We start from the raw sequence: 25,314 nt of genomic DNA, 5'->3' as shown, positions 1-25,314 counted from the left end.
ATTGGGTACTCTTGACATTTCACTGTATTGGGGTTTGCCTCAGTGAGCCATTTTTCTTCTTGTGGCTCTGACAAGGTCAGCTTTTCCCTCCTGGTTGGCATCTGGCCCTTTTCTGTGTGTTGTGTTCAGGGTCCTTATGTAAGAGCCACTCAGGTCTAAGGTGCTCTGCCCATGAAGGTGGCGCCCTGGGGAGCTGGCCCCTTCTCTTCCCTGCAAGAGGAGAAGTGAGGGTGCCCAGTAGATGCTCAGAGCCCAGCACAGCTCCTCCCCGTGAGCAATAGAGGCTGACAGTGTGTTTGCTGGAGGGGAAGCTTGATTTCTGAAGTGAATTTGAAGTGTGTCCCTTAAATTATTTCTTGTGGGGTTGTCAGATTGCCTTTACCACACAGCCTCCTCCGTGCTTCAGTCTCTGGGCCATCCTGTGCTCGAGGCGAGGGTTCTAGCCCTGGTTTTAAATTTCAAAGTCTTCTTCCTCTGCCTGCCTGGGTCAGTCAGAGGCAGCAGAAGCACTTGGTTTCCCAGTGGGCAGGACTGGAGAATAGGAGGTTGGCCTGATGCTTGCTGCCAGCAGCCAGGTTCTGCTTTCTGAGCCCCATCACCCGCTGGGCCACAGCTTTGCTGTCTCTGAGCAGGGGTTACAGTGGCAAATCCAAACAAACCCCCGAAGCAGGAGAAGGTGTTTTCCCTCTTCCTTTTCCCAAGTTGAAAAGCTTTTGTAGCTCTATTTTATGTTGCCTGCAACGTTTTAGAAAATGATAGGGTATTATAACTGAATAGGTTGTTAGCCATGATCTATAAATATTCGTGTGTTATTACCACTTTCTCTGCTGGCAGTGTTTAACCAGGGGCTGTAGAATCCCCCTCCAATCTGTGGAAGGAATTCAGGGGTGGGTGAGCCTCCTGTGTTGGGGTGTATGTGGCTGTGGGCATTTCTTGGACAGGACAGTCCAGAGCATTCATCACATTCTCCAAAAGGCCCACAAATCAAACAAAGTGTGACGAGCTACAATTCAAATCTAAAGCATATTCCATCACCTCTCCATACACACAGGGATTTGCGGGTGAGGAAACTGAGTCCCGAAGAGATGGAGTCCCGAAGAGTGGAGTCCCAGTGAAGCACAGGGCTGGAACCAGGTCCTGGGTCCTTACCTGGTCCAGTCCCACACTCTTCTGTGAACCTGTGCACAGAGGGTACCCTTTTGGCTGACTAGGGGATGACAAAACTGCTTTATACCATGCTTCATGAGCGCTCTGGATGATGGGGTACAAGACGTACTCTTGGGATGACCCATTTCACAGGATCATCTGTTTGCAGGCCCGACCTGCGTTCATTGTCCTGCCCGCTTCTCTCTTGGCACACCCTTGCTCAGAGCTTCCTGCGGTGTCTGATGAATGTGTGAACCTCAGTAAAGAGCACAGTTAGGAAGACAGCTTAGCAGCTTTATGCAGTGGGTTGTTTGAACTCATGAACAAACTGAATTCTTCACTTTCCTCCAACCTTATTCCCCTTTTCTTCCCCTCTATGACCTCAGATCTTGGGGCGATCATTAGCAGCAGACAGTGGCCTAGATTATACACCACTCTATCCCTGAAAGCTATTTTGACTATTTGTTAGTGACCTGCAAACTCAGTGCTTCAGAGCCAGGATGATTTTTAATGAAATAAGTAATTCTTATTAGGATAAGCATTTATCCTAATTTGTCTGATTCGGAAATTTGGATGTACATTTTAAACATTTAATTGTATATTTGTACCTGTTGGGACGTTCAACTCTATTTCAGCTTTATCTTCTATTTTGCTAGGATGTTATAGAGTGATAGTATGTAAACCAGACAGTTGTTGAAACATATATGATCTGGGCTAGGCCCAGAGGATGATTGGTAGAAAAGTTTACATCTGCACCATGAAGTTTATAAGGCCTAACGATAAAATATTTATGTACATTGGCATTGACACCGGAGAAAAGTGAAAACATGTCAAATTAAGAGATACTTATTCAAAGGGTTTTAGTTGTGAAACACCAAGTCCAGCTGTGTGTGTGTCTGGGGGGCTTTTATAAGAAAAATATAGTTGTTTTTCGTTAGGTAGTTTCCTGATGGGTAAAGAGGAAAACAAAAAGACATTCTAAGGGGAACAATGTGAGAAGCTGGTGGGGAAGTAGGAAACACCAGCATCTTATTGTTTGAATTATGTTAGTTTTTTGTTTTGTTTTGTTTAATAGAACTTTTTAAAAGATTGCTATGCTAGGGAAGTATGAGGTACATTACACTCATTGTTTAGTTTAAACCTCACAACACAAGCTGGTACTAATGTTAACCTCACTTTACAGGGGGAAGAAACCGAAGTTTGGTGAATGGAAGTATCTTGCTCTGGCTTGCTCAGCTGGGAGCCAGTGTTCTAGTTCAAGGCTGTCTGGTTCCAAAGCTATATTGCCATGATGTCACACTGAAACTATTAGGATTGGATTGAAAGTATTGTGTGTAAGAATAAAAGCAGACAAGACTTTATAGGGTTGTTGGAGGATATTAAATGCTAGGTCTTTAGAGAATAGAGAGACAAGAAATTGACACAGATTCTTAAAGGAGGTTGCCAAGTGTCTTCACTGAGTTGAACGAAGGACCTCCTATTAGGAGGGAGGGGTTTGAGCCTGCCGGGAGGTTTTTTCCCAGCCCAGAGATTCTGGGATGTTCCTCTGAACTCTTTGGCAGAAATGTGCATTAAGGGCAAATGAGTATCTTCATTCTTTTTTTTTTAATTTCAAATTAATATAAGGGTATATATGATTAGTTTACATTGTTGTTGCGTTTGTTAGGAAAAGTCCGAGTTGTATTTGAGTTCTTCATCATGGAGGTGTACTGTGCACTCCTACATTGTACCCATTATAATGGTGGGAGCTTACTGAGCCCTCCCGCCTCCCCCCTCTCCCTTTGCCCTTTTCTAGAATTTAGTTGTGCTTTTCCTCTCATGTGGGCCGGTAGTAGTGTCTCCATCCTTAGTGCTGATGTGCTACAGAAAGTGATACCGGAAGCCTTTCCATCTAACAGTCCCTGGCGTGTTTCCATAGTTTCCATGCAGAGGACTACATGTTCACAGCAGAAGATGATCTGTGAGTCTGTGTTTGTCTAGCTACAGAGTCTAACTCACACGAGGCAGCTTGCTGTAGTGGCAAGTGCACGGGATTTGGAGCCAGCTGGACTTGGGATAGAATCTCAATTTCACTTTTCATCAGCTGTGCGACTCTGGGCATAATCCTGAGCTCCAGTTTTCTTATCTATGCATGGGGATGTATCGCTTTCACAGGAGCGCACCCAGCTCATTTTCCAAAAATCAGATATGTCCAGCACTTAGTCCATCAGACTGTCCTAGCACCCAATGTTATCAGGAACATTGTTCATCGTCATCACCATCATGGTTACATGCTTGTTAGAACCTTTCTATGCAGGTGGATGGTGAGACTCAAATACCTCTTTCCTAGGTGAAACAATGTGGGGAAAATCCAGTCAATTTGAAATGAGGACCTTAGTTCAAGTTCTCTGAGTAGGTGACAGAGATCTCAGACAGTGTGTTTAAATCCAACTTCATGGGACTGTTGTGAGAATTAAGCAAGGAAAAGGCTATGAAAGTACTTTGTAAGCTTATAAAGCTTGATTAAAACATTAGGCAGAATGGTAAGATGTTATGCCATTGTCTTGGAAAGAAGTAAACTAAAATTCCCTCACTCTTAGTTCACAGGAGTCATCCTTTGCTAAAGTGTTTGCAAGATCCCTTTTGGAGGCTTCCTTTGCTCCTTTCTCTGGTTTTTGGCCTCCAGGACCATAATGTCCCTTTGTAACTGGCTGGTATTAATGATGGGCCCATTCTGGCATGATCCCTGCATCAGCGCTGGAATGTTGACCTGTCTACTGAGCCCTGCCTAGAGCCCACAGCTACCAAGCAGAGCCAGATGGAATTAATTTGCTGGGCTGACTCACAGCATCTGGCTGGGCCTAGTTGGGCCTGTCTTTTCAATCAAAAACATTTCCCTAAACCTTCTCAGTGCTCTCCACTTTGTAATTTCCTGGGTGTAAGTGGGTGGTTAGGCACAGTTAGGCTTCTGAGGAACATCCTTTTCCAGAAGGAAAGTTATGTATGATAATGCAATTGATAACAGAGGTGAATTCTGCCAAACTGCCTATCATTAGGGCTACATTGTTTGGTAACATTATAATTACCATATAATCCGAAGTAAAGGGACTTCATGGAAGTCTAGCAGTGATAGAGAGTTTATTATTGCTTATCCAGGGGATGCTCATGAAAACATTGATTAGTGCTGCTCAGGAGAAAGAAAACAGGGTGTCAGCAGAGTAGGCCAACCTGGACAACCTCCATGGGAAAGCCCAGGCCATCACCGAGAGAGAGGCTAGCCATGAGTAGAGTGGGATTCATGAGCCTCAGCAAGCCGGCATAGCTGGCCAGAGTTGGCTTTGTAGTTCACAATAGAATCATGGCTTGGAAATGCCGGGACTGTGAGCTTAACTCTTATATGTACATTTTACATTTCAGGTTATTTATTTCTCTTTTTCTTAACTTAATTTTGGTCTTGAAAGGAATTCTATCAAATAGTTGCAAAATATCACCATCAGGCAACCAGTAAATTTGTCCTTGGGGAGCTACTTTGGGAGTTAGGCGCTGACTTTGGGTTATTGTAAAATCGGGAAATCTGGTTCTAATCTTAGCCTTGCCCTTGTTCCATTCCTTGCTTCTGAGTATGGTCAGTGGACCAGCAGCGTTACCTGGGAGCTGGTTAGAAATGCAGAATCTCAGGCCCCATGTAGACCTGTGAACCAGAATCTGTATCTTAAAATTCCCAGGTAATTTCATGTGCACATAAAACGTTGAGAAGCACTTGCCTGTTTTAAGCTCTGGGAAAGCATGGGTTTTGCTTTTTCTTTTTTAATTTTCTTATTTATTATTTTTTTATTCTCACTGTCTATCTAAAGTTTAGCCTATGGTATCTGGAAAATTCTTGAATCTTTCTCTGACCTTAGGCATATCTGAACTTCTAGGAACTTTGTAAACTTCTAGGGCCTTAACTGTAAAGTGGTGAAGGAGAGATATGGTGAGTGGAAAGGGAGGCGACCTTCAGTGATGGAGAATCACAGGTGGTGGTGGTTGTGGATTTAATATGGGTGATTTTGACCTACTGAGTCCTGGCCTACAAATACCTTAGTCTCTGAAGATGGAGCATACAATTTGTATGGGAATTAGACCAGAATTAAATGAAATTTAAAACAAAAGAATTATATAACAGATCAATAAATCAAAAAGTTGGTTCTTTGAAAAGGTCAATAAAATAGATAAACCTTTGGCCAACCTAATCAGGAAAAAAAGAGTAAAATCTCTAATCTCATTAATCAGAAACGACAAAGACGAAATAACAACAGACTCCTCAGAAATTAAAAAAATCATTAATGAATATTACAAGAAACTTTATTCTCAGAAATAAGAAAATCTGAAGGAAATTGACCAATACTTGGAAGCACGTCACCTTCCAAGACTTAGCCAGAATCAAGTGGAAATGTTGAACAGGCCCATATCAAGTTCGGAAATAGCATCAACCATACAAAACCTCCCTAAAAAGAAAAGCCCGGGACCAGATGGTTTCATGTCAGAATTCTACCAAACCTTTAAAGAGGAATTAGTACCTATATTACTCAACCTGTTCCAAAAGATAGAAAAAGAAGGAAGACTACCCAACACGTTCTATGAAGCAAACATCACCCTGATCCCCAAACCATTAAAAGACCCAACAAGAAAAGAAAATTATAGACCAATATCACTAATGAATATAGATGCAAAAATATTCAACAAGAGCCTAACAAACAGAATCCAGCAACATATCAAACAAATTATATATCATGACCAAGTCAGTTTTAATCCAGGGTCTCAAGGCTGGTTTAATATACGTAAATCTATAAGTATAATTCAGCACATAAACAAATTAAAAACCAAAGACCATATGTTTCTCTTAATCAATGCAGAAAAAGCTTTTGATAATACACAGCATCCCTTCATGATCAGAACACTTAAGGAAATTGGTATAGAAGGGACATTTCTTAAACTGATAGAGGCCATCTACAGCAAACCCATAGCCAATATCGTATTGAATGGAGTTAAATTGAAATCATTTCCACTCAGATCAGGAACCAGACAAGGCTGCCCATTGTCTTCACTGCTCTTTAACATTGTGATGGAAGTTTTAGCCATCGCAATTAGGGAAGAAAAGGCAATCAAGCGTATCCATATAGGGTCAGAAGAGATCAAACTTTCGCTCTTCGCAGATGATATGATAGTATATCTGGAAAACACCAGGGATTCTACTACAAAACTCTTAAAAATGATCAAGGAATACAGCAGCATCTCAGGTTACAAAATCAACATTCATAAATCGGTAACCTTTATATATACCAACAATAGTCAAGCTGAAAAAACAGTTAAGGACTATTTTGTTCACAGTAGTGCCAAAGAAGATGAAATATTTGGGAGTTTATCTAATAAAAGACGTGAAAGATCTCTATAAAGAGAACTATGAAACTCTAAGAAAAGAAATAGCTGAAAACATTAACAAATGGAAAAACATACCATGCTCATGGCTGGGAAGAATCAACATGGTTAAAATGTCCATACTACCCAAAGCAATATACAATTTTAATGCAATCCCTATTAAAGCTACACTGTCATACTTTAAAGATCTTGAAAAAGTAATACTTCATTTTATATGGAATCAGAAAAAACCTCAAATAGCCAAGACATTACTCAGAAATAAAAAAGCAGGAGGAATCATGCTACCAGACCTCAGACTATACTATAAATCGATAGTGATCAAAACAGCGTGGTACTGGCACAAAAACAGAGAAGTAGATGTCTGGAACAGAATAGAGAACCAAGAGATGAATCCAGCTAATTACCATTATCTGATCTTTGACAAGCCAATTAAAAATGTTCAGTAGGGAAAAGATTTCCTATTTAACAAATGGTGCTGGGTGAACTGGCTGGGTCAACCTGTAGAAGACTGAAACTGGACCCACACCTTTCACCATTAACTAAGATAGACTCTCACTGGATTCGAGAATTAAACATAAGACATGAAACTGTAAAAATACTAGAAGAGAGTGTAGGGAAAACCCTTGAAGAAATCGGTCTGGGTGAGTATTTTATGAGGAGGACCCCTCAGGCAATTGAAGCAGCTTCAAAAATACACTACTGGGACCTGATCAAACTAAAAAGCTTCTGCACAGCCAAGAACACAGTAAGTAAAGCAAGCAGACAGCCCTCAGAATGGGAGAAGATATTTGCAGGTTGTGTCTCCGACAAAGGTTTAATAACCAGAATCCACAGAGAACTCAAACGTATAAGCAAGAAAAGAACAAGTGATCCCATTGCAGGCTGGGTAAGGGACTTGAAGAGAAACTTCTCTGAAGAAGACAGGTGCACAGCCTACAGACATATGAAAAAATGCTCATCAACATTGTTAAAATGTCTCTACTTCCCAAAGTAATCTACCTATTCAATCCCATTCCTATCAAAATACCAACATCGTACTTTCAAGATTTGGGAAAAAATGATTCTGTGTTTTGTATGGAACCAGAAAAAACCCCGTATAGCTAAGGCAGTTCTTAGTAATAAAAATAAAGCTGGGGGCATCAGCATACCAGATTTTAGTCTGTTCTACAAAGCCATAGTGGTCAAGACAGCGTGGTACTGGCACAAAAATAGAGACATAGACACTTGGAATCGAATAGAAAACCAGGAAATGAAACTGACATCTTACAACCACCTAATCTTCGATAAACCAAACAAGAACATACCTTGGGGGAAAGACTCCCTATTCAATAAATGGTGTTGGGAGAACTGGCTATCTACATGTAAAAGACTAAAACTGGACCCACACCTTTCCCCACTCACAAAAATTGATGCAAGATGGATAAAGGACTTAAATTTAAGGCATGAAACAATAAAAATCCTCAATCCTCAAAGAAAGCATAGGAAAAACACTGGAAGATATTGGCCTGGGGGAAGACTTCATGAAGAAGACTGCCATGGCATTTCCAACAACAAAAATAAACAAATGGGACTTAATTAAACTGAAAAGCTTCTGTACAGCTAAGGAGACAATAACCAAAGCAAACAGACAACCTACACAATGGGAAAGGATATTTGCATATTTTGAATTGGACAAAAGCTTGATAACTAGGATCTATAGAGAACTCAAATTAATCCACATGAAAAAAGCCAACAATCCCATATATCAATGGGCAAGAGACATGAATAGAAACTTCTCTAAAGAAGACAGACGAATGGCTAACAAACATATGAAAAAATGTTCATCATCCCTATATATTAGAGAAATGCAAATCAAAACCACCCTGAGATACCATCTAACCTCAGTGAGAATGGCCCACATCACAAAATCTCAAAACTGCAGATGCTGGTGTGGATGTGGAGAGAAGGGAACACTTTACACTGCTGTTGGGACCGCAAACTAGTACAACCTTCCTGGAAGGAAGTATGGAGAAACCCCAAAGCACTCAAGCTAGACCTCCCATTTGATCCTGCAATCCCATTACTGGGCATCTACCCAGAAGGAAAAAAAAAATCCTCTTATCATAAGGACACTTGTACTAGACTGTTTATTGCAGCTCAGTTTACAATCGCCAAAACATGGAAACAGCCTAAATGCCCACAAACCCAGGAATGGATTAACAAGATGTGGTAATATGTATACTATGGAATACTATTTAGCTATTAAAAAAAATGGAAACTTTACATCCTTCATATTAACTTGGATGGAAGTAGAAGACATTATTCTTAGTAAAGCATCACAAGAATGGAGAAGCATGTATCCTATGTACTCAATTTTGATATGAGGACAATTAATGACAATTAAGGTCATGGGGGGGAGGAAAGGCAGAGAGAGGGAAGGATGGAGGGGGGCAGGGCCTTGGTGCGTGCCACACCTTCTGGGGGCAAGACATGATTGCAAGAGGGACTTTACCTAACAAATGCAGTCAGTGTAACCTGGCTTATGGTACCCTCAATGAATCCCCAACAATAAAAAAAAAAAAGAAAGAAAAACTGCTCATCATCTTTAATCATCAGAGAAATGCAAATCAAAACTACTTTGAGATCTCTATTAACTCCAGTAAGATTAGCCCATATCACAAAATCCCAAGACCAGAGATGTTGGCATGGATGTGGAGAAAAGGGAACATTTCTACACTGCTGGTGGGAATGCAAATTAATACATTCCTTTTGGAAAGATGTTTGGAGAACACTTAGAGATCTAAAAATAAATCTGCCATTCAAACCTATAATTCCTCTACTAGGTATATACCCAGAAGACCAAAAATCACATTATAACAAAGATATTTGTACCAGAATGTTTATTGCAGCCCAATTCATAATTGCTAAGTCATGGAAAAAGCCCAAGTGCCCATCGATCCACGAATGGATTAATAAATTGTGTTCTATGTACACCATGGAATATTATGCAGCCTTTACATGGATAGAGCTGGAACATATTCTTCTTAGTAAAGTATCTCAAGAATGGAAGAAAAAGTATCCAATGTACTCAACCCTACTATGAAACTAATGTGTGGCTTTCATATGAAAGCTATAACCCAGTTACAACCTAAGAATATGGTGAAGGGCATATGGTGGAGGGGAGGGTAAAGGGAGGATTGGCGAAGGGAGGGTGATCGGTGGGATTACACCTATGGTGCATCTTACAAGGGTACATGTGAAACTTAGTAAATGTAGAATATAATTGTCTTGACACAATAACTAAGAAAATGCCAGGAAGGCTATGTTAACCAGTGTGATGAGAATGTGTCAAACTGTTTATAAAATCAATGTATGGGGCCCCATGATCGCATTAATGTACACAGCTATGATTTAATATTAATAAAAAATAAAAAAAACAATTTGTATGGGTTTTTTTTGTTGTTTGCTTGTTTGTTTGTTTTTGCAGTTTTTGGCCGGGGCTGGGTTTGAACCTGCCACCTCCAGCATACGGGGTTGGCACCCTACTCCTTTGAGCTACAGGCACAACCCAGAATTTGTATGCTTTTAAAAGTTCCCCTCATGTTAAAGAATATTTATTACAATATACTGATAGCATATAATAAAAAAAGCCCTTAAAATTTTCTCAAGAGGAAATGGATCAATACAGTGGAATACAATTCAGATGTTTAAATCAATGAAATAAAACTACGCGTATAAACATAAATAAGTCTAAATTTATTTTTTGTAACAGAAGGTGGCAGAAGGATGTATGAGGTATAGTACAATTTATTGAAGGTTTTAAAGACTCATATATGAAATGGAAACATGTACATAAAGTAAAAGAATAAAGACCTAGATGGAAATGATAAATGCCAGGTTCTGTCCAGTGGTTAACTTTGAGAGGGATGAAGGAAATGGATGTGAGCCTCAACACTCTTTCGTGTTTCATTTCTTAACAAAAGGAAGACAGCACGAAAAAGGCAAAGAAAATAAGTCTGCAGCAGCAACTGTGTGAAAGTAAGATTTTTAAATGACTACGTACATAATCCTTTAGATATTTATATAGATATCTATGTATCTATACCTGTACCTATGTCTATTACATCTATCGATAGATCTATATTTGCAGTCTGGAAAGTATATGGCCATCCATGTAATATGAAAAATAGAAATATACATGGCCAAACACTTTCCAGACAGCCCATATATGTGTGTGTGTGCGTGCGCATGTGTGTGTGTACATATCTGAGGTCTGACTATTAAGTTTGTGAACTAACCCTAGGAAAAGTGCTACATACCTCATGGCTGAATATCACTGTGGTCACCTTCAAGGTATTCCTCTTGGGAAGCTATGCACTGATGTCAGTGCCTAGTCTACCCTTCACACCAATTTTGGAACTCTTTCTGAAATGGACCCCAGAGCTTTTGCTGTAGAAGGTGTGACAATTAAGTTTGCCACTGTGCACTGTTGGCAGCACTGTACAAACAGCTCAGTAACATTTCATAACCTCAATATATCAGTGTCTCACAGCTGTGTTCTTGTTGACTTGTGGTGGTATCTTGCTGAGTGGTGTCTATTATTGTTCTTGTGTGTTTTGTGAGCTGATGACAGCTCTGATGGCCATTCTAGAAAAAGTACCAAAATTGCTTTGAAGAGTGGACTGGGTGCTGGCATAGGTACATAGCTTCCCAAGAAGAGTACTTCAAAGGTGACCATAGTGATATTCAGTGATGAGGTATGTACTTTTTCTAGGATGAGTTCTCAAACTCAATTATCAGGTCTTGTATGTGTGTGAGTGTATGGATACTTTTTTCTGAATGCTTAAACTATTTCATTATGAAAAGACTAACACAAAACTGTGTTACTGATGCAGGCAGTTGGCATGTGAGGATTATTATTTTAGTTACTCCTAAGGACCTCCTAGTTCTAAATGTGTTTGTACTCAAAGAACTCCCTTCCAAACACCCTCTCTTGTTCTCATAGACAAGCATGCTATCAGGATGTGTCTGAGGCTGGGAGCTTTCTGGCATTGTCTCCTGATGACACGGAGCCGTGTCCCATGCTTGCCATATCGGCACATTCCCTGATTCTGACTCTTGAGGAACATTCTTTGGGGCAAGGCAAGTGACAAAGCCAGATTCACAGCTGAAACAACAGACTCCATCTCTCAGTGAGAGCAATGGCAGAATCACCTTGCCGATGAGTGTGGATGGGAGATGGTACTATTTGCTGGGGGTCATTACTGAGATGACCTACATGTCTCGCATTGGCAATATTTTAGGTAAGCTACACTGCACTTCTATAACAGGAGAGTGCCAAGTTCAAAGGCAGTAGAGGCAACTTCTCTCTATTCTCCCCACTGCCTGGGCTTTTTTCCTTTCCAGGTTTTTCTTAATCTTCTCCCCCTCCATCTGTAACACCATGAACTTTCCAGCTCCCACCACACTATGGCCATGGTGTAGGAACATTCCCTGGGATTCCTCCATCTCCTGTTACACCTTCCCTCTCTGAAGGAGCTGCAGCCCATCTATAATACCGTCCCTACTGATAGGGGTATATTCCAGGTCTGAAGATCAACACAGCAGGGTTTTGTAGCCTTGGCACCATTGATATTTTGGACTGGATGATTATTTGTGAATGGTAGGATGTGGATGGGTGAGGGACTATTCTGTACATTATAGGACATCAGCAGCATGCTGGGTCTCCACCCACTAGACTCCAACAGCTCTTCCCAGTTGTGAAAACAAAAATGTTTCCAGACACTACCAAATGTCCCTAAGGGGGCAAAATCACCCCTGGTTTAGAATCACTGTTATTATTAGAAACAATAATAAAATGAAAATTAAAACTTCACTTTGGTACCAGCTATTAGAACCACTTCTGCTTCCTTAAATGTTCCTTTCCTTGAGTCACAGACCAACAGGTATCATTTTATTGCTTAAACTTGAGGATGCTTCTAGTATAGAAAGGAGGTTAACAAAGCAGGTATAGCACTAAGAGATTGCAAACAGTGAGGTTTGAAGGGGGGGCAATGAAAATTCTTGATTTTCACATGGATATCTAAGTGCTACCACTGAACTTTATGAAAATGGAGGTAGAAGGAAAGGTGGAAGATGCCACTAGAGCTAAAGCTCTAAGGTTAGGGTAGCTGGATGCTATGAGAGAAGCAGATGACAGATTCTGCCTTTGCTCTCACTGAGAGATGGAGTCTGTTGTTTCAGCCGTGAATCTGGCTTTGTCACTTGCCTTGCCCCAAAGAATGTGTAGGTTACTTCTGAGGAATGGTGTGTTACTTCTGAGGCCATTCAGCTTTGTTTTTTTCCCTCATGGACCATTTCTGCTAACATGTGAGGAAACCCTGCCTGATTGAGCCTCCTTGAGAGAGGCCCAGATATAGGGAGCCCCAGCCCGGCTCTGCTCCAGCCCATTTTCCCATGCAATGTGGCTGTGTCAGGGAGCCCATGTGAAATCAGCTCACCAACTCACCAACTCACTGAAGACAAAGAAATGACAGATGTGGTCATTTTAAGGCACTGAATTAGGGGGTGGCTTTCTACACTGTCTAGATAACTGGATAGTGCACATTAAGAGACTTCATATAAAGCAGTGGATGGTGTATTTGCCTTGGGTATTGATATGTATGTAAACATCAGATCATGCAAAGAGAAACTGAGTTCTCTCCTGTTTGTTTCTTGCAGCACTTCTCAGAACTTCTGGATGAGTTCTCCCAGAATGTCTTGGGTCAGCTCCTCAATGACCCTTTCCTCTCTGAGAAGAGCGTGTCGATGGAGGTGGAGCCATCCCCCACATCCCCAGCGCCTCTCATCCAGGCTGAGCACAGCTACTCCCTGTGCGAGGAACCTCGGGCCCAGTCACCATTGACCCAGGTCACCACCAGTGACAGCTTCAACGATGGTAAACTCAGAGTGGGGAAACCCCTGGGATCTTGTTACCTTTGACTCTGAGCTCCTTTAGAGTAGAGAGTATGTTATCGTTAGCAACCACTTTAGCCAAATACCGACAGTGTGTAAGGTTTTGTGCTTGGGCAGTGGAGAAATGCAAAGAGGTACAAGACACATTCGTGTGCACCAGACTGTCCCTGGGACCTTGTTCTAACTGAGGTATGGTCGCTACTTTCTTTGGCCCTGTGGCTTGGGCAGCAAAGCAGCCTTTTGCAAATCCACTCGTCTATCAGACTGATAATTCCCACTGTCCAGTATGGCCATTGTTTTAAGAGGTCACATCATTTTTTCTGAGAAAAAATTTTTATGATCACTCTTCTCTGTAGAAACTTCATGGGAATTCTCTTAATCCACTTCCAGCATACTCCATTGATCCCCTATTCTGGGATCTTCGTGAACATACCTAGACTTTCTTGTTGGTTACTATTTCACACCCATCATCAATGTTACAAGTATGGCAATGATAGAGGTCTAGTCTTTCTTGCTTTAGAGATGTTACCGGCAGTCCCCAGGTTACAGATGAACCAACTTCCTTACCAGTACAATCCTTCAGTACTTACCAGCATGTTCCCAAGTCTCCCTATAAGCCCAATTTATAGTTAACTAATTAAATTAGTAATTAGGGAGCTAGTTCCTTCTGCACATGTAAACAAACTCTCAGGGAGTAAGTGGTTTGTTGGCACGGCATCTTTACACTAGCCGTGAGTTTCATTATTTATATGATGGCTCACACACAGCATCACTTTTGTCTAACTTTTTAATTCAATTGTGTGAATCTGTGTTTACCCTATGACCACGCATTCCAAGTGGAAGTCCACTGGAGGTCCAGGTGAGCCTGCAGCAAGGAGAAAGGTGATTACAGTGGAAACAAAAGTAGAGATACTTCAGTGTTTGGAGACAGGCCAGACACCATCATTCACTGGGAAAGCATTGACTCTCAAAACAAATCGAAAAGGATAAAGTGATAACAGTGGAACACGAGAAAGGCAGTGGTCCAATGAAAGCATCAGTTATAGCTGAGTGGCGCAGTGGATTGATTATTGTGATGGAAAGGTTATTTTTGATTGGGTTAGAAGATCAAAATAAGCATAGCAAGCACAGCATTCGTATTAGGGTAGAATTTTATAAATTTCTATCTCCTATTAAACTTTTTTCATGAGTTTACTATTATGTTCTACTTGTTCTCATTAAAAGGACACAATAGTTTCTGTAAGATTATTACAGTACAGTGGTAGTAGTATTATTACAGTATTATACTATATTATTATTACCACCTCTGAGTCATTATAGTATTATTATCACTGTTATTACCATATGTGCACTTTTCATCAGTGATCTGAGTTGCATACAAATCCATCCTAAAGATATTCTCAGTAATATGTCATGTCCCTAATTCAGAGACAGCCTGTACCCTATAGATGTTGAATTGGTAAAAGCTGTATTTTCCAAATTCTCCAAGGCATATATGTTTTTTTAAACTGCATTTCTGTTTTGTTTTCCTTCAGGGATGACTAGATAATTTAGTACTTTGTGTATATTTTTTATTCCCAGTTCAGCGCATGCCTCTTCTTCACGGGGGAATGGTTGCTAACCTGACCGCCTCTGCTTTGCCCAAGTGTTCCCCCCTCTCTCCTTACACCTCTGTGCCTGTGGCAGCATCTTTTGATGGGGCTCTCTAAAGAACCAATTTCTTCACCCTCCCTCTGGTGAAAGGCAAGTGCTTTTATCTACTTGAACAAGGCACTGACTTTGTCCCACAAAAGCTTCCTTCCTGGAAGCTTCTTAGATCTTCTAGTGTCCGTGGAAGAACCAATTCTGGGGCCATTGTAACATCTTATCTTGGGACAGGTAATGTTGTCGGTTCTTAAATTTTCCATCTCCGATACATTCTTCCTTTGAATAGAATTACATTGATCAGCAGCCTTAATACCCTCAGTGAAGGGAATGCCCCAAATCTGTTAGTGGATTCTCTCTCGGCTGGACCTTCCTGAAGCCTTACCCGTATGCTCAGATTCTTTTCCTGATGAGTGTCTAAGTGCAAGATGCCTCAATCCTTCTCTGTAGCTTGTAAGTTTTCCCTACCTCAGGGGAATGGGGTGAGGGAAGCCTTCTGGGGTGGGGTGGGGTTGAAGAAATAGAACTAAAATAATTTGGGGATACAGAATTGTGAGGGTAAAGTGAGATGTGTTTAAAGAACTTAGGAGAGTGTGTACCGCATGGCATTTCAACAAATCAATTCTTCTGTCCCCTGTCCCCTTTGTGGTGTTGTTGCCTTCCTCTCCTCTTCCTCCTCTCCCTCTTCTTCTTCCGCCTTCCTTGCCTCTCCTCCTTCTCATCTTCCTTCTGTCTCCTCCCGCGCTCCCTCCCACCGCTCTCTCAATGTCTTATTTAAATTGATTTCAGGAATGACCTCAGATTAGACACAGGGGTGTGGTCCCTGTTCTGACTAAATAGTCCTCATTTGTGTGACTACGTAGGGAAGTCAGCCTCCTTCTGGGTTTCAGCTTAGGAAGATGCAAGCAATTCCTGTCTTAGTTTTACTGTATTAAGAGTAGACTTTAGCATTAAATGATTAGTTGAACTAAATGACGTTAGGATTTCTTCCGATCCTGGCCAGGTGCAGTGGTTCATGCCTGTAATCCTAGTGCTCTGAGAGGCTGAGGCAGGAGAATCACTTGAGCTCAGGAGTTCAAGACCAGCGTGAATAAGAGAGAGAGGCCATCTCTACGACAAATAGAAAAATTAGCCCGGTGTGGTGGCAGGTACCTGTAGTCCCAGCTACTTGGGAGAGTGAGGCAGTAGGAGTGTTTCGGGACAGGAGTTGGAGGTTGATGTGAGCTGGGCTGATGCCCTGGCGCTCTAGCCTGGGTAACAGGGTAAGACTTTGTCTCAAAAAATTCTCTCAATTCCTCTGATGCCTCTATTTCCAATATCTCTTATATTTTAATGAGCTGTTTCTGTGTAACATGTCTCCCCCTCCCAATAATGAATTACAACAGTAATAATCATTTATTACTTCCCATGATTTCTTTTTTATTTTTTTGAGACAGAGTTTCACTATGTCGCCCTTGGTAGAGTGCCATGGCATCACACTCACAACAACCTCAAACTCTTGGGTTTAAGTGATTCTCTTGCCTCAGCCTCCCAAGTAGCTGGGACTACAGGCACCGCCACAATGCTCGGCTATTTTTTTTTTTTTTTTTTTTTTGGTTGTAGTTGTCATTGTTTTTTGGCAGCCCCAGGCTGGGTTTGAACCCGCCAGCTCCCATGTATGTAGCTGGCACCCTAGCCACTGAGCTACAGATGCTGAGCCACCTCTTATGATTTCTGTGGGTAAGTACATCAGGAGTGGCTCACCTGCATGGTTCTGGTTCAGGATCTCTCAGGAGGTTGAAATCACATGTATGGTGAAAACTTTTTCAGGGTTAAAGGATCTACTTCCAAGGTTGCTCACTCACACAGTTGGCAAAAATAATGCTGGTGAATGGGTAGCTCTGCATGTGGGCCTCTCTGTAGGCTGCTTGAGTGCCACCACAGCATGGCAGCTGGCTTTCCCCAGAGTGAGGGACTCACTGCAATACCTTTGCTGATCGCATTCTGGAAGTTATTCTATTGGTCACACAGGGCAGCACGGATTCACTTTGGTCGCGTAATTCACAAGGTTGTCCTCTTAGAAGATGACTGCCACACCTCCCTTCCCAGTGACATCTTAAGGTGACGTTCTTCTGTATCTCTACTTCTTTATCTCATAGCATCAGTGCCTCACAGTGTTGCTTTCATCCACTGAATGGTTCTTGAATTCATGTTAGAGGTATTGAAGGAAACATGGTAGTCCCCCCTCAACTGTGGGGCATATATTCTAAGACCCTCAGTGGATGCCTGAAACCGTGCATTGCGCCAAACCTTATGCATACTGTGTATTTTCCTGTGCAGGCATATTTTGGAGATATTGTGGGTTGGAGTCCAGACCATTACAATAAAACATCTCAATAAAGGGAGCCACACACATTTTGGTTTCCCAGTGCATATAAAAGTTATGCTTACACTATACTGTGGTCTATTAAGTGTATAATAGCATTATGTCTAAAAAAATGCACATACCTTAATTAAAAAATATTTTATTGCTAAAAAATGCCAACAATCTGAACCGTTAGCAAATTGTGATCTTTCTGCTAGTGGAAGGTCTTGCCTCCTTATGGATGGTTGACTAATCACAGTGATGGCTGAAGGTGGCTGTGGCAATTTCTTAAAATAAGACAGCAGTGAAGTTTGTCACGTCCATTGACTCTTCCTCTCATGAAAGATTTCTCTGTAGTTTTCAATGCTGTTTGATAGCATTTTATCCATAGTAAAACTTTTTTCAAAATTGGAGTCAGTGTTCTCAAACCCTGCTGCTACTTTGTCAACTAAGTTTATGTAATATTTTAAATCCTTGGTTGTCATTTCAACAATAAGCAACTTTACCAGCAGCAGGTTCTGTCTCAAGAAACCACTTTCTTTGCTCATCCATAAGAAGCAACTTTATTCAAGTTTATCAGGAAATTGCAGTGAGGTAGTCACATCTTCATATTCCACTCCTATTTTTACTATTTCCACTAAATCTGCCATTACTTCCTCCACTGAAGTCTTGAACCCCTCAAAGTCATTCATGAGGATTGAAATCAACTTCTTCCAGGCTACTGGAAATGTTAATATTTTGACTGCTTCTTGTGAATTGTGAATATTCTTAAAGCTGGCTAGAATGGTATATTCTTTCCAGAAGGTTTTCAGTTTACTTTGTCCAGATCCATTATAGGAATCACTGTCTTTAGCAGCTATAGCATTATGAAATGTATTTCTTTTTTTTTTTTTTTCCTTTTAGACAGAGTCTTACTCTGTGGCTCTGGGTAGAGTGCCATGGCATTATATTTCACAGCAACCTCAAACTCTTGGGTTCAAGTGATCCTCTTTCTTCAGCCACCTGAGTAGCTAGGACCACAGGCGGGTGCTGCCATGCCTGGCTAATTTTTCCATTTTGCTTGGGCTGGTCTTAAACTCCTAAGTTCAAGTCATCCACCTGCCTCAGCCAGAGTGCTAGGATTACAGGTGCAAGTCACCACTCCTGGCCTGAAATGTATTTCTTAAATAGTAAGACTTGAAAGTTGAAATGACTCCTTGATCCATTGGCTGCAGAACGGATATTGTGGTAGTAAGCCTGAAAATAATGTTAATCTCCATGTACATCTCCATCAGAGCTCTTGGGTGATCAGTTACATTGCCAAAGAACAGTAATATTTTGAAACGAATTTTTTTCTGAGCAGTAGGTCTGAACATTGGGTTTAAAATATTCTCTAAACCATGTGCTATCATCTAGGTTTTGTAGGCTTTGTTCCACTTGTAAAGCACAGATTTAGTGTAATTCTTAAGGGCCTCAAGACTTTTGGAGGGGTAAATGATCACTGGCTTCAACTTAAGGTCACATCAACCCTTAACAAGAGAGTTAGCTTGTCCCTTGAAGCTTTGAAAGCAGGTAGTGACTTCCCTGTAGCTATAAAAGTCCTACTTGGCATTTACTTTCAATAGAAGGCCGCTTCGTCTGTACTGAGAATTTGTTGTTCAGTGTAGTCACCTCCATCAGTGATCTTAGCTAGATCCTAGATCCACTTGCTGCAGCTTCTTCATCAGCACCTGCTGCTTCACCTAGCACTTTTATGTTACAGAGATGGCTTCTTTCCTTAAACTTCATGAGCCAACCTCTGCTAACTTCAGACTTTTCTTCTGCAATTTCCTCACCTCTCTCAGCCTTCATTGAATTGAAGAGAGTTAGGGTCTTGTTCTGGAATAGGCTTTGGCTTTAAGGAATATTAAGGCTGCTTTGATTTATCCAGACAACTAAAATTCTCCCTATCAACAATAAGTCTGCTTCACTTGCTTATCATTCATGAGTTCACTGGAGTAGCACTTTTAATTTTCTCCAAGAACTTTTTCTTTACACTTGCAACTTGGATAACTATTTGCTGCAAGACCCCTAGCCTTCAGCCTATCTCAGCTTTCGGCATACCTTCCTCAGTGAGCATAATTATTTCCAGCTTTTGATTTCAAGTGAGAGATATAGGACTCAATTTTACTTGAACACTTAGAGGCCCTTGTAGGGTTATTAATTGGCTTAATTTCAAAACTGTTGTGTATTAGGGAATAGAGAGGCCCAAGGAGTGAAAGAGAAATGGGGAACAGCTAGTGTGCCAGCAGTTAGAACACATGTAACATTTATTAAGTTTGCCATCTTATATGGGTGTGGTTTATGGCACCCCAAAACAATGACAGTGGTAACATCAAAGATTGCTGATCACAGACCACCATATCAATTGTTTTTGGAAAACTCTCAAACTTGTGTTTTCCATTAAACTCCACACCAACACAATTGGCACAGAAGACTTCTGTGACCAAATGTGGGTTTTCCCCCACATACCAAGCACCGCACACCACTTAGGTATCCTCTAATTCAACTTTTTGATGCTGTCTATCCAGAGATAGTGCCCTGTGCCACAGGACTGACCCCTCCTTCCCACTAGTAACAAGTCCAGGTCTCCAAATTGTCTGACCAACTAGCTTCAAGTTGGGGTTTCTACAAACGTCTCTTTGAGTTCAGTTAATTTGCTGAAGCAGCTCACAGAACTCGGGGAAATGCTGGTTTATTATGAAGACTATTACAAAGGAGCTAGGTGCAGAGATGCATGAGGTGAGGTATGGGGGAGGGGAACAGAACTTCCAGGGCCTCCCTGAGTCCCACGTTCCAGGAGCCTCCTCGTGTTCAGCAATCTGGAAGCTCTCTGAATGCTGGCCTCTTAGATTTGTATGGACAATTGTGAGAAATGTGATTAGCCTTCAGGATATAGGGTGGGACTGTCTCTGGAAGGAGAGTCTTTTGACCCATGATCAGAAAGGTGGAGGAAGTCAGAGAGATTCTGTTTCCTGAGGCCTACTGCACCTAACACCCAACTTTATAACAACACAAAACTGTAACCAAGGCTGTGGGAGTTATGAGCCAGGAACTGTGGATGAAAACCACCACAAAGACATTTGCACTAGGATGTTTATTGCAGCTCAAGTCATAATCATCAAGATGTGGAAACAACACAAGTGCCCTTCATCAACTCATAAATAGATGAATAAACTATGATATATGTATACCATGGAATACTATTGAGCCCTAAAGAAAGATAGAGACTTTACCTGTTTTTTGTATTTACCTGGATGGATTTGGAGAGTATCCTTCTAAGTAAAGTATCACAAGAATGGAAAAACTAGCACTCAATGTACTCCAAACTAATATGAATCCAGTACATGAATTACTATATGCCTACACAAGGAAAAAAAACACAATTAAATTCGAGTAGGGGGAGGAGGAAGGAAGGAGAGAGGGAGGGAGAGAGGGAGGGAGAGAGGGGAGAAAGGAAAGGGGGAGTGGTAAGTTCTCATCTAATAGGTGCAATGTAGGAGTATAGGCACACCTCGTGGGTGAAGGACTCAACTACAACTTGGACTTTACCTAACAAATACGAACAATGTAACCTAATTATTTGTACCCAAGTATTAAACTGAAATTTAGAAAAACCAAGAAACAATTTCAACTCTAAATATGAATATTTAACAGTTCATTTCACTTAAAAAATCTCATTAAGTTTAAATAATTATGATTCCTTATGATTTAGGTTTATATTGCTTTGTGATATAAATGTAGACTTTTTAAAGGTCGCATTTGTTCATGATATGTATAATTTATCATGGGCCAAGGATATACATATTAGCCCTTTAAAAAAAACCCAACATATCTCTATCTATATCTCTCTATATATATGTATATGTCCATTCCACCCAGGAGAGGAAATATATATCACAATGTCATAGAGACATAATAATAATGAATAAGTCTGAAATATTGTGAGAATTCCAAACGTGTGACACAGAGAGCGCTGAGACAGCACATGCTGTCTGAAAAGTGGCACTGATGGACTTGCTTGATGCCGACTTGCCTCAAACCTTCAATTTGTACACAAAATCTGCAAAGCACAAAAAAGTGAAGCACAGTCAAATGAGGCATGCCTGTATGTACATAGCTATAATGAAGTTTCATGTATAAATTAGGCACAGTAAGAGATTAACTGTAATAACAATAAAATAGAACAATTATAACAATGTATTGTAATGAAAGTCGCATGTGGATGTGGCTTCTCTCGTTGCTTTCTAAGTAACTTATTGTGCTGTACTCACCCTTCTTCCGCTTGTCAGGATGTGAGATGGCACTGTGCCTTTGTGAAGAGACAAAGCCAGGTGAATGGTGTAGACTCTGTGACGTGGAGCCAGAGAACGCTCGACCTTCTGATGATGCAGCAGAAGGAGGGTCATCTGGGCTTTGTGTGATCTGGAATCATGGAGCCATGGTGATGCGGATGGCTACATGTCGGGAGCTGATAATGTTGATGACTAGACCGCAGGTCCTGTCCTGGGTGGAATGGAGTGGAATAGTGTGAGATTTCATCACGCTACTCAGAGCAGTGCACAATTTAAAACGTATGAGTTGTTTATTTCTAGATCTTTGCATTTAATATTTTGGCATTGTGATTGACTGCAGTAATTGAAACTTCAGAAGGTGAAACTGTGGATGGGAATGGGCTATTGCATAAACAAAAGAAATTGTACGTTGTTCTCACAGAAGTTATTGAGTGGGAAGAAGAGAAACACATACAAATGATTCTAAAATGTTGAACACATAATAACGGTGATGGTTAAGTTATGTGCTCTATAGTCAGACCTTGTTTTTAATTTTACTTCATCACTGACTAACTATGGATGAATTAATTCTCCAAGCTACATCTTCCTCATGTGTAAAATTAGAATAATAATATCCACTTTATGTCTCATTGTGACGATTAAATATGATAATATATTTCAGTACCTAGGCCAGGGCCTTACCGATGGTAAGAACATTGTTCTTAGCTGCTCTTGCAATTATTTATTTACTTATTATTAATATTTTTATTTCAGATTAATATGTGAGTACAAATGATTGGGTTACATTGTTTGCATTTATTAGGTGAAGTGTCCAAGTTGTAGTTGTTATTTTTTTATTGATTGACCAATTGATTGACAGGGTCTTGCTCTGTTGCCCAGGCTGCAATACAATGGTTATAATCATAGCTCACTGCAGCCTTGAGCTCCAGGGCTCAAGTAATCTTCCTGCTTCAGATTCCTGAGTAGCTGGGACTATAGGTGCATACCACCTTGGCAGCTAATTATTTTATTTTTTTATGGCTTAGGGAGATAAAATTAAAAATTATTTTATTTTTTATTTTATCTCCCTATGTTCCTCCCTGGTTTCAGCCTCCTGGTCTCAGGTGATCCTCTGAGCCTTGAGTAGCTCAGAGTCTAGTGAAAATACCATGTACTCAAGTACTTTATGAACAGAATGTGAGCAACGTCCCAAGAGGCAATTAAACTGTAGAAGTTCTGAGGAGAGAGAGCACACCCATTGGAGATTCTGAGAAAAGTTGCATGAAGGAGGCAGAATTTCAGTTGGCAAGGACATTGATTCTAGACAAAGAAACTCTGAACTTCTGGAAATCTGTTTTGGCAAGTGAATTGATTGCCAGAACAGATTTCCAGAAGTTCGGGATTCCTTTCTCTTCCATGATGACATTACTTTTTTTGTTTTCAGTTCTAATCAATTTAAATGCAGCAGAACTCAGTGTAACTCGTGGGTACCACCTCTGTTAATAGCTTAGTGTGGGGAGGAATAATCAGTAGATCTTTTCTAGGAAGCCCTTCTTATCTCAAGACCAAAGCACACACCATTCAGTTCCCCCAACTGGCACCTTGTTCTATTTATAGAACCTGGTTGCAATAGGCTGTGCCAGTAATTAGCTGAGAACAGGTACAGCAGGTCAGATAGAGTTTGCAGAGGGTTCTGAACTATGGTTCATCTTTGTTGAAGTGCCAATGTTTTCTCAGAGTAAAAGCCACTTTCCTGTGCCAGCAAAGCCATTTTTATGAATAGAGGACAACAAGCATGGGGTGGTCACTCTTTATGTGAAATCAGAGTTAGGCAGTGCGGATGAGTGGACAGGGAACTTTCCCAGTAAAGCTTCATCTAGATTTTGGCTTCAATCATTTTTCTGAATTTTGTGGATTGGCACCTGTTTGGGTACAGAATTATTTTATTCATTTGAAGCCTAATTTTCATCCCCCTTAGTGGGGAATCAGTCCACAAGGATCTCTCCCGAGTCCAGGTGCTCTGTCAAAGCAGATAATCACCCTGATGGAGAAGGACAGTTGTTCTTCAGACAACAAATTCATATGCTGTATTTAAAAATAGCTGTTTGTGTTAAATTTAATATTCTTTATCTCTTTCCTTGTGATAATAACCTAAGCTAAATTAGGAGTCCTGGGTCTTGTGATGGATAGGGAGTGAATATTTCTTTATACCTGGGAAAACCAATGATTAACACATCCCTGTCCAATTTTACTTAGATTAAATACAATTCTTTTGCAATTGATTCTAAGCCTGAAAAAAAAGTGATAAAATACACAGCTAAGTAGAGTCTCTCTCCTAGTTTATTAGGAGTTTCCTCTTTCTTTTTCTCCTTCTTCCCTCTTTCCTTGCCCCACCCCCCAATTTTTCTCTGCCCCCTGCCACTCTCTATCCAAACCACTGGGCAATTACATAGGGTACATGTAGTTTCTTTCTTTCTTTTTTTAATAGAGATAAAGTCTCACTCTGTTGCCTGGGCTAGAGTACAGTGACCCTCATACCTAACGGCAACCTCAAACTCCTAAGTTCAAGTAATCCTCTTGCCTCATTCTTCTAAGTAACTAAGACTGCAGACAGGGCAGTGCCTGTGGCTCAAAGGGATAGGGCACTGGCCTCATATGCCAGAGGTGGAGGGTTCAAACCCAGCCCCGGTCAAAAACTGCAAAAAAGAAAGAAAGACTGCAGACAAACACCGTCACATCTGGTTAATGTTTTTTATTTTTTGTACCGATGAGGCCTCACTATGTTGCTCAGTCTTGTCTTGAACTCCTGGTCTCAAGTGAGCCTCCCACCTCCATCTCCCCAGGTGTTGGGATTATAGGTGTGAGCCACTGTGCCTGGCCAGATGTGCTGATCCTGTCGTTCTGTCTTAGACCTCAGATGAGCTGTGAACCCCTAAAACGGTCTACAAAAATTTGGGCTATCTAACTTTGTTAATTTTTCTGGTGAGAGCCATTATAACTTTTTTTAGATTCTTAAAAGAGCCTATGCCCCCAAATGTTAAGAAATGCTTGGTCTAAGATTACAAAGGAGTAATCTGTTTCAGGACTGACTTTAAGTGTAGGCTTCCCTGAAATACTAGCACTGAAGAACTTCATGTGGTTCAGCAACCACAGGAGCCAACCCTAGAAATGTGGGCTCAGCCTTCAAAACCACCAGAAAGAACCTATATCCAGCTTAGTCATTTCTCCCCTTGGTTAAGGCTGTTGGCTGTTAACCAGATGCTAAGCAGGATTTTCTGTCCTACCAAAAAAAAAAAAAAGTAAGGAAGTTAAAAGAGATAACCAGAAGCATACCAGTAAGTATTTATATGCATTTTTGTGCTTTGAGAAATAAAAGCTTATATTTGAATGACCAAGTCTTGTACCTCACTGCATGGAGTTATCTTTATGAGTTACTGTATTTCAGTCCTGTTCCTTTATAATTAAACTGGGATGCTGTGCCTGCCTTTGATTTGTCTTTAATTTCAGTGTGCTTTCTAAAGAAGATACTTCATGGGACTTAAGTAGGGCTTTTGAGAG

General features: G+C 40.8%; 1 protein-coding gene across 1 annotated transcript in view; it reads left to right on the top strand.

Moving 5' to 3' along the window:
- Positions 1 to 25,314, top strand: part of CREB3L2 (cAMP responsive element binding protein 3 like 2) — a 132,696-nt gene that overhangs the window by 64,872 nt on the left and 42,510 nt on the right. Inside the window, exon 2 of the mRNA XM_053608617.1 lies at positions 13,243 to 13,459. Within this exon, the coding sequence (XP_053464592.1) occupies positions 13,243 to 13,459 (217 nt within the window). The remainder of the gene's footprint in view (positions 1 to 13,242; positions 13,460 to 25,314) is intronic.

Source organism: Nycticebus coucang, chromosome 11, assembly GCF_027406575.1.
Source record: "Nycticebus coucang isolate mNycCou1 chromosome 11, mNycCou1.pri, whole genome shotgun sequence".
NCBI classification, from domain to species: Eukaryota; Metazoa; Chordata; class Mammalia; order Primates; family Lorisidae; genus Nycticebus; species Nycticebus coucang.
The sequence above is the reverse complement of the archived record's forward strand: the minus strand, read 5'-3'. Positions and strand labels throughout refer to the sequence as shown.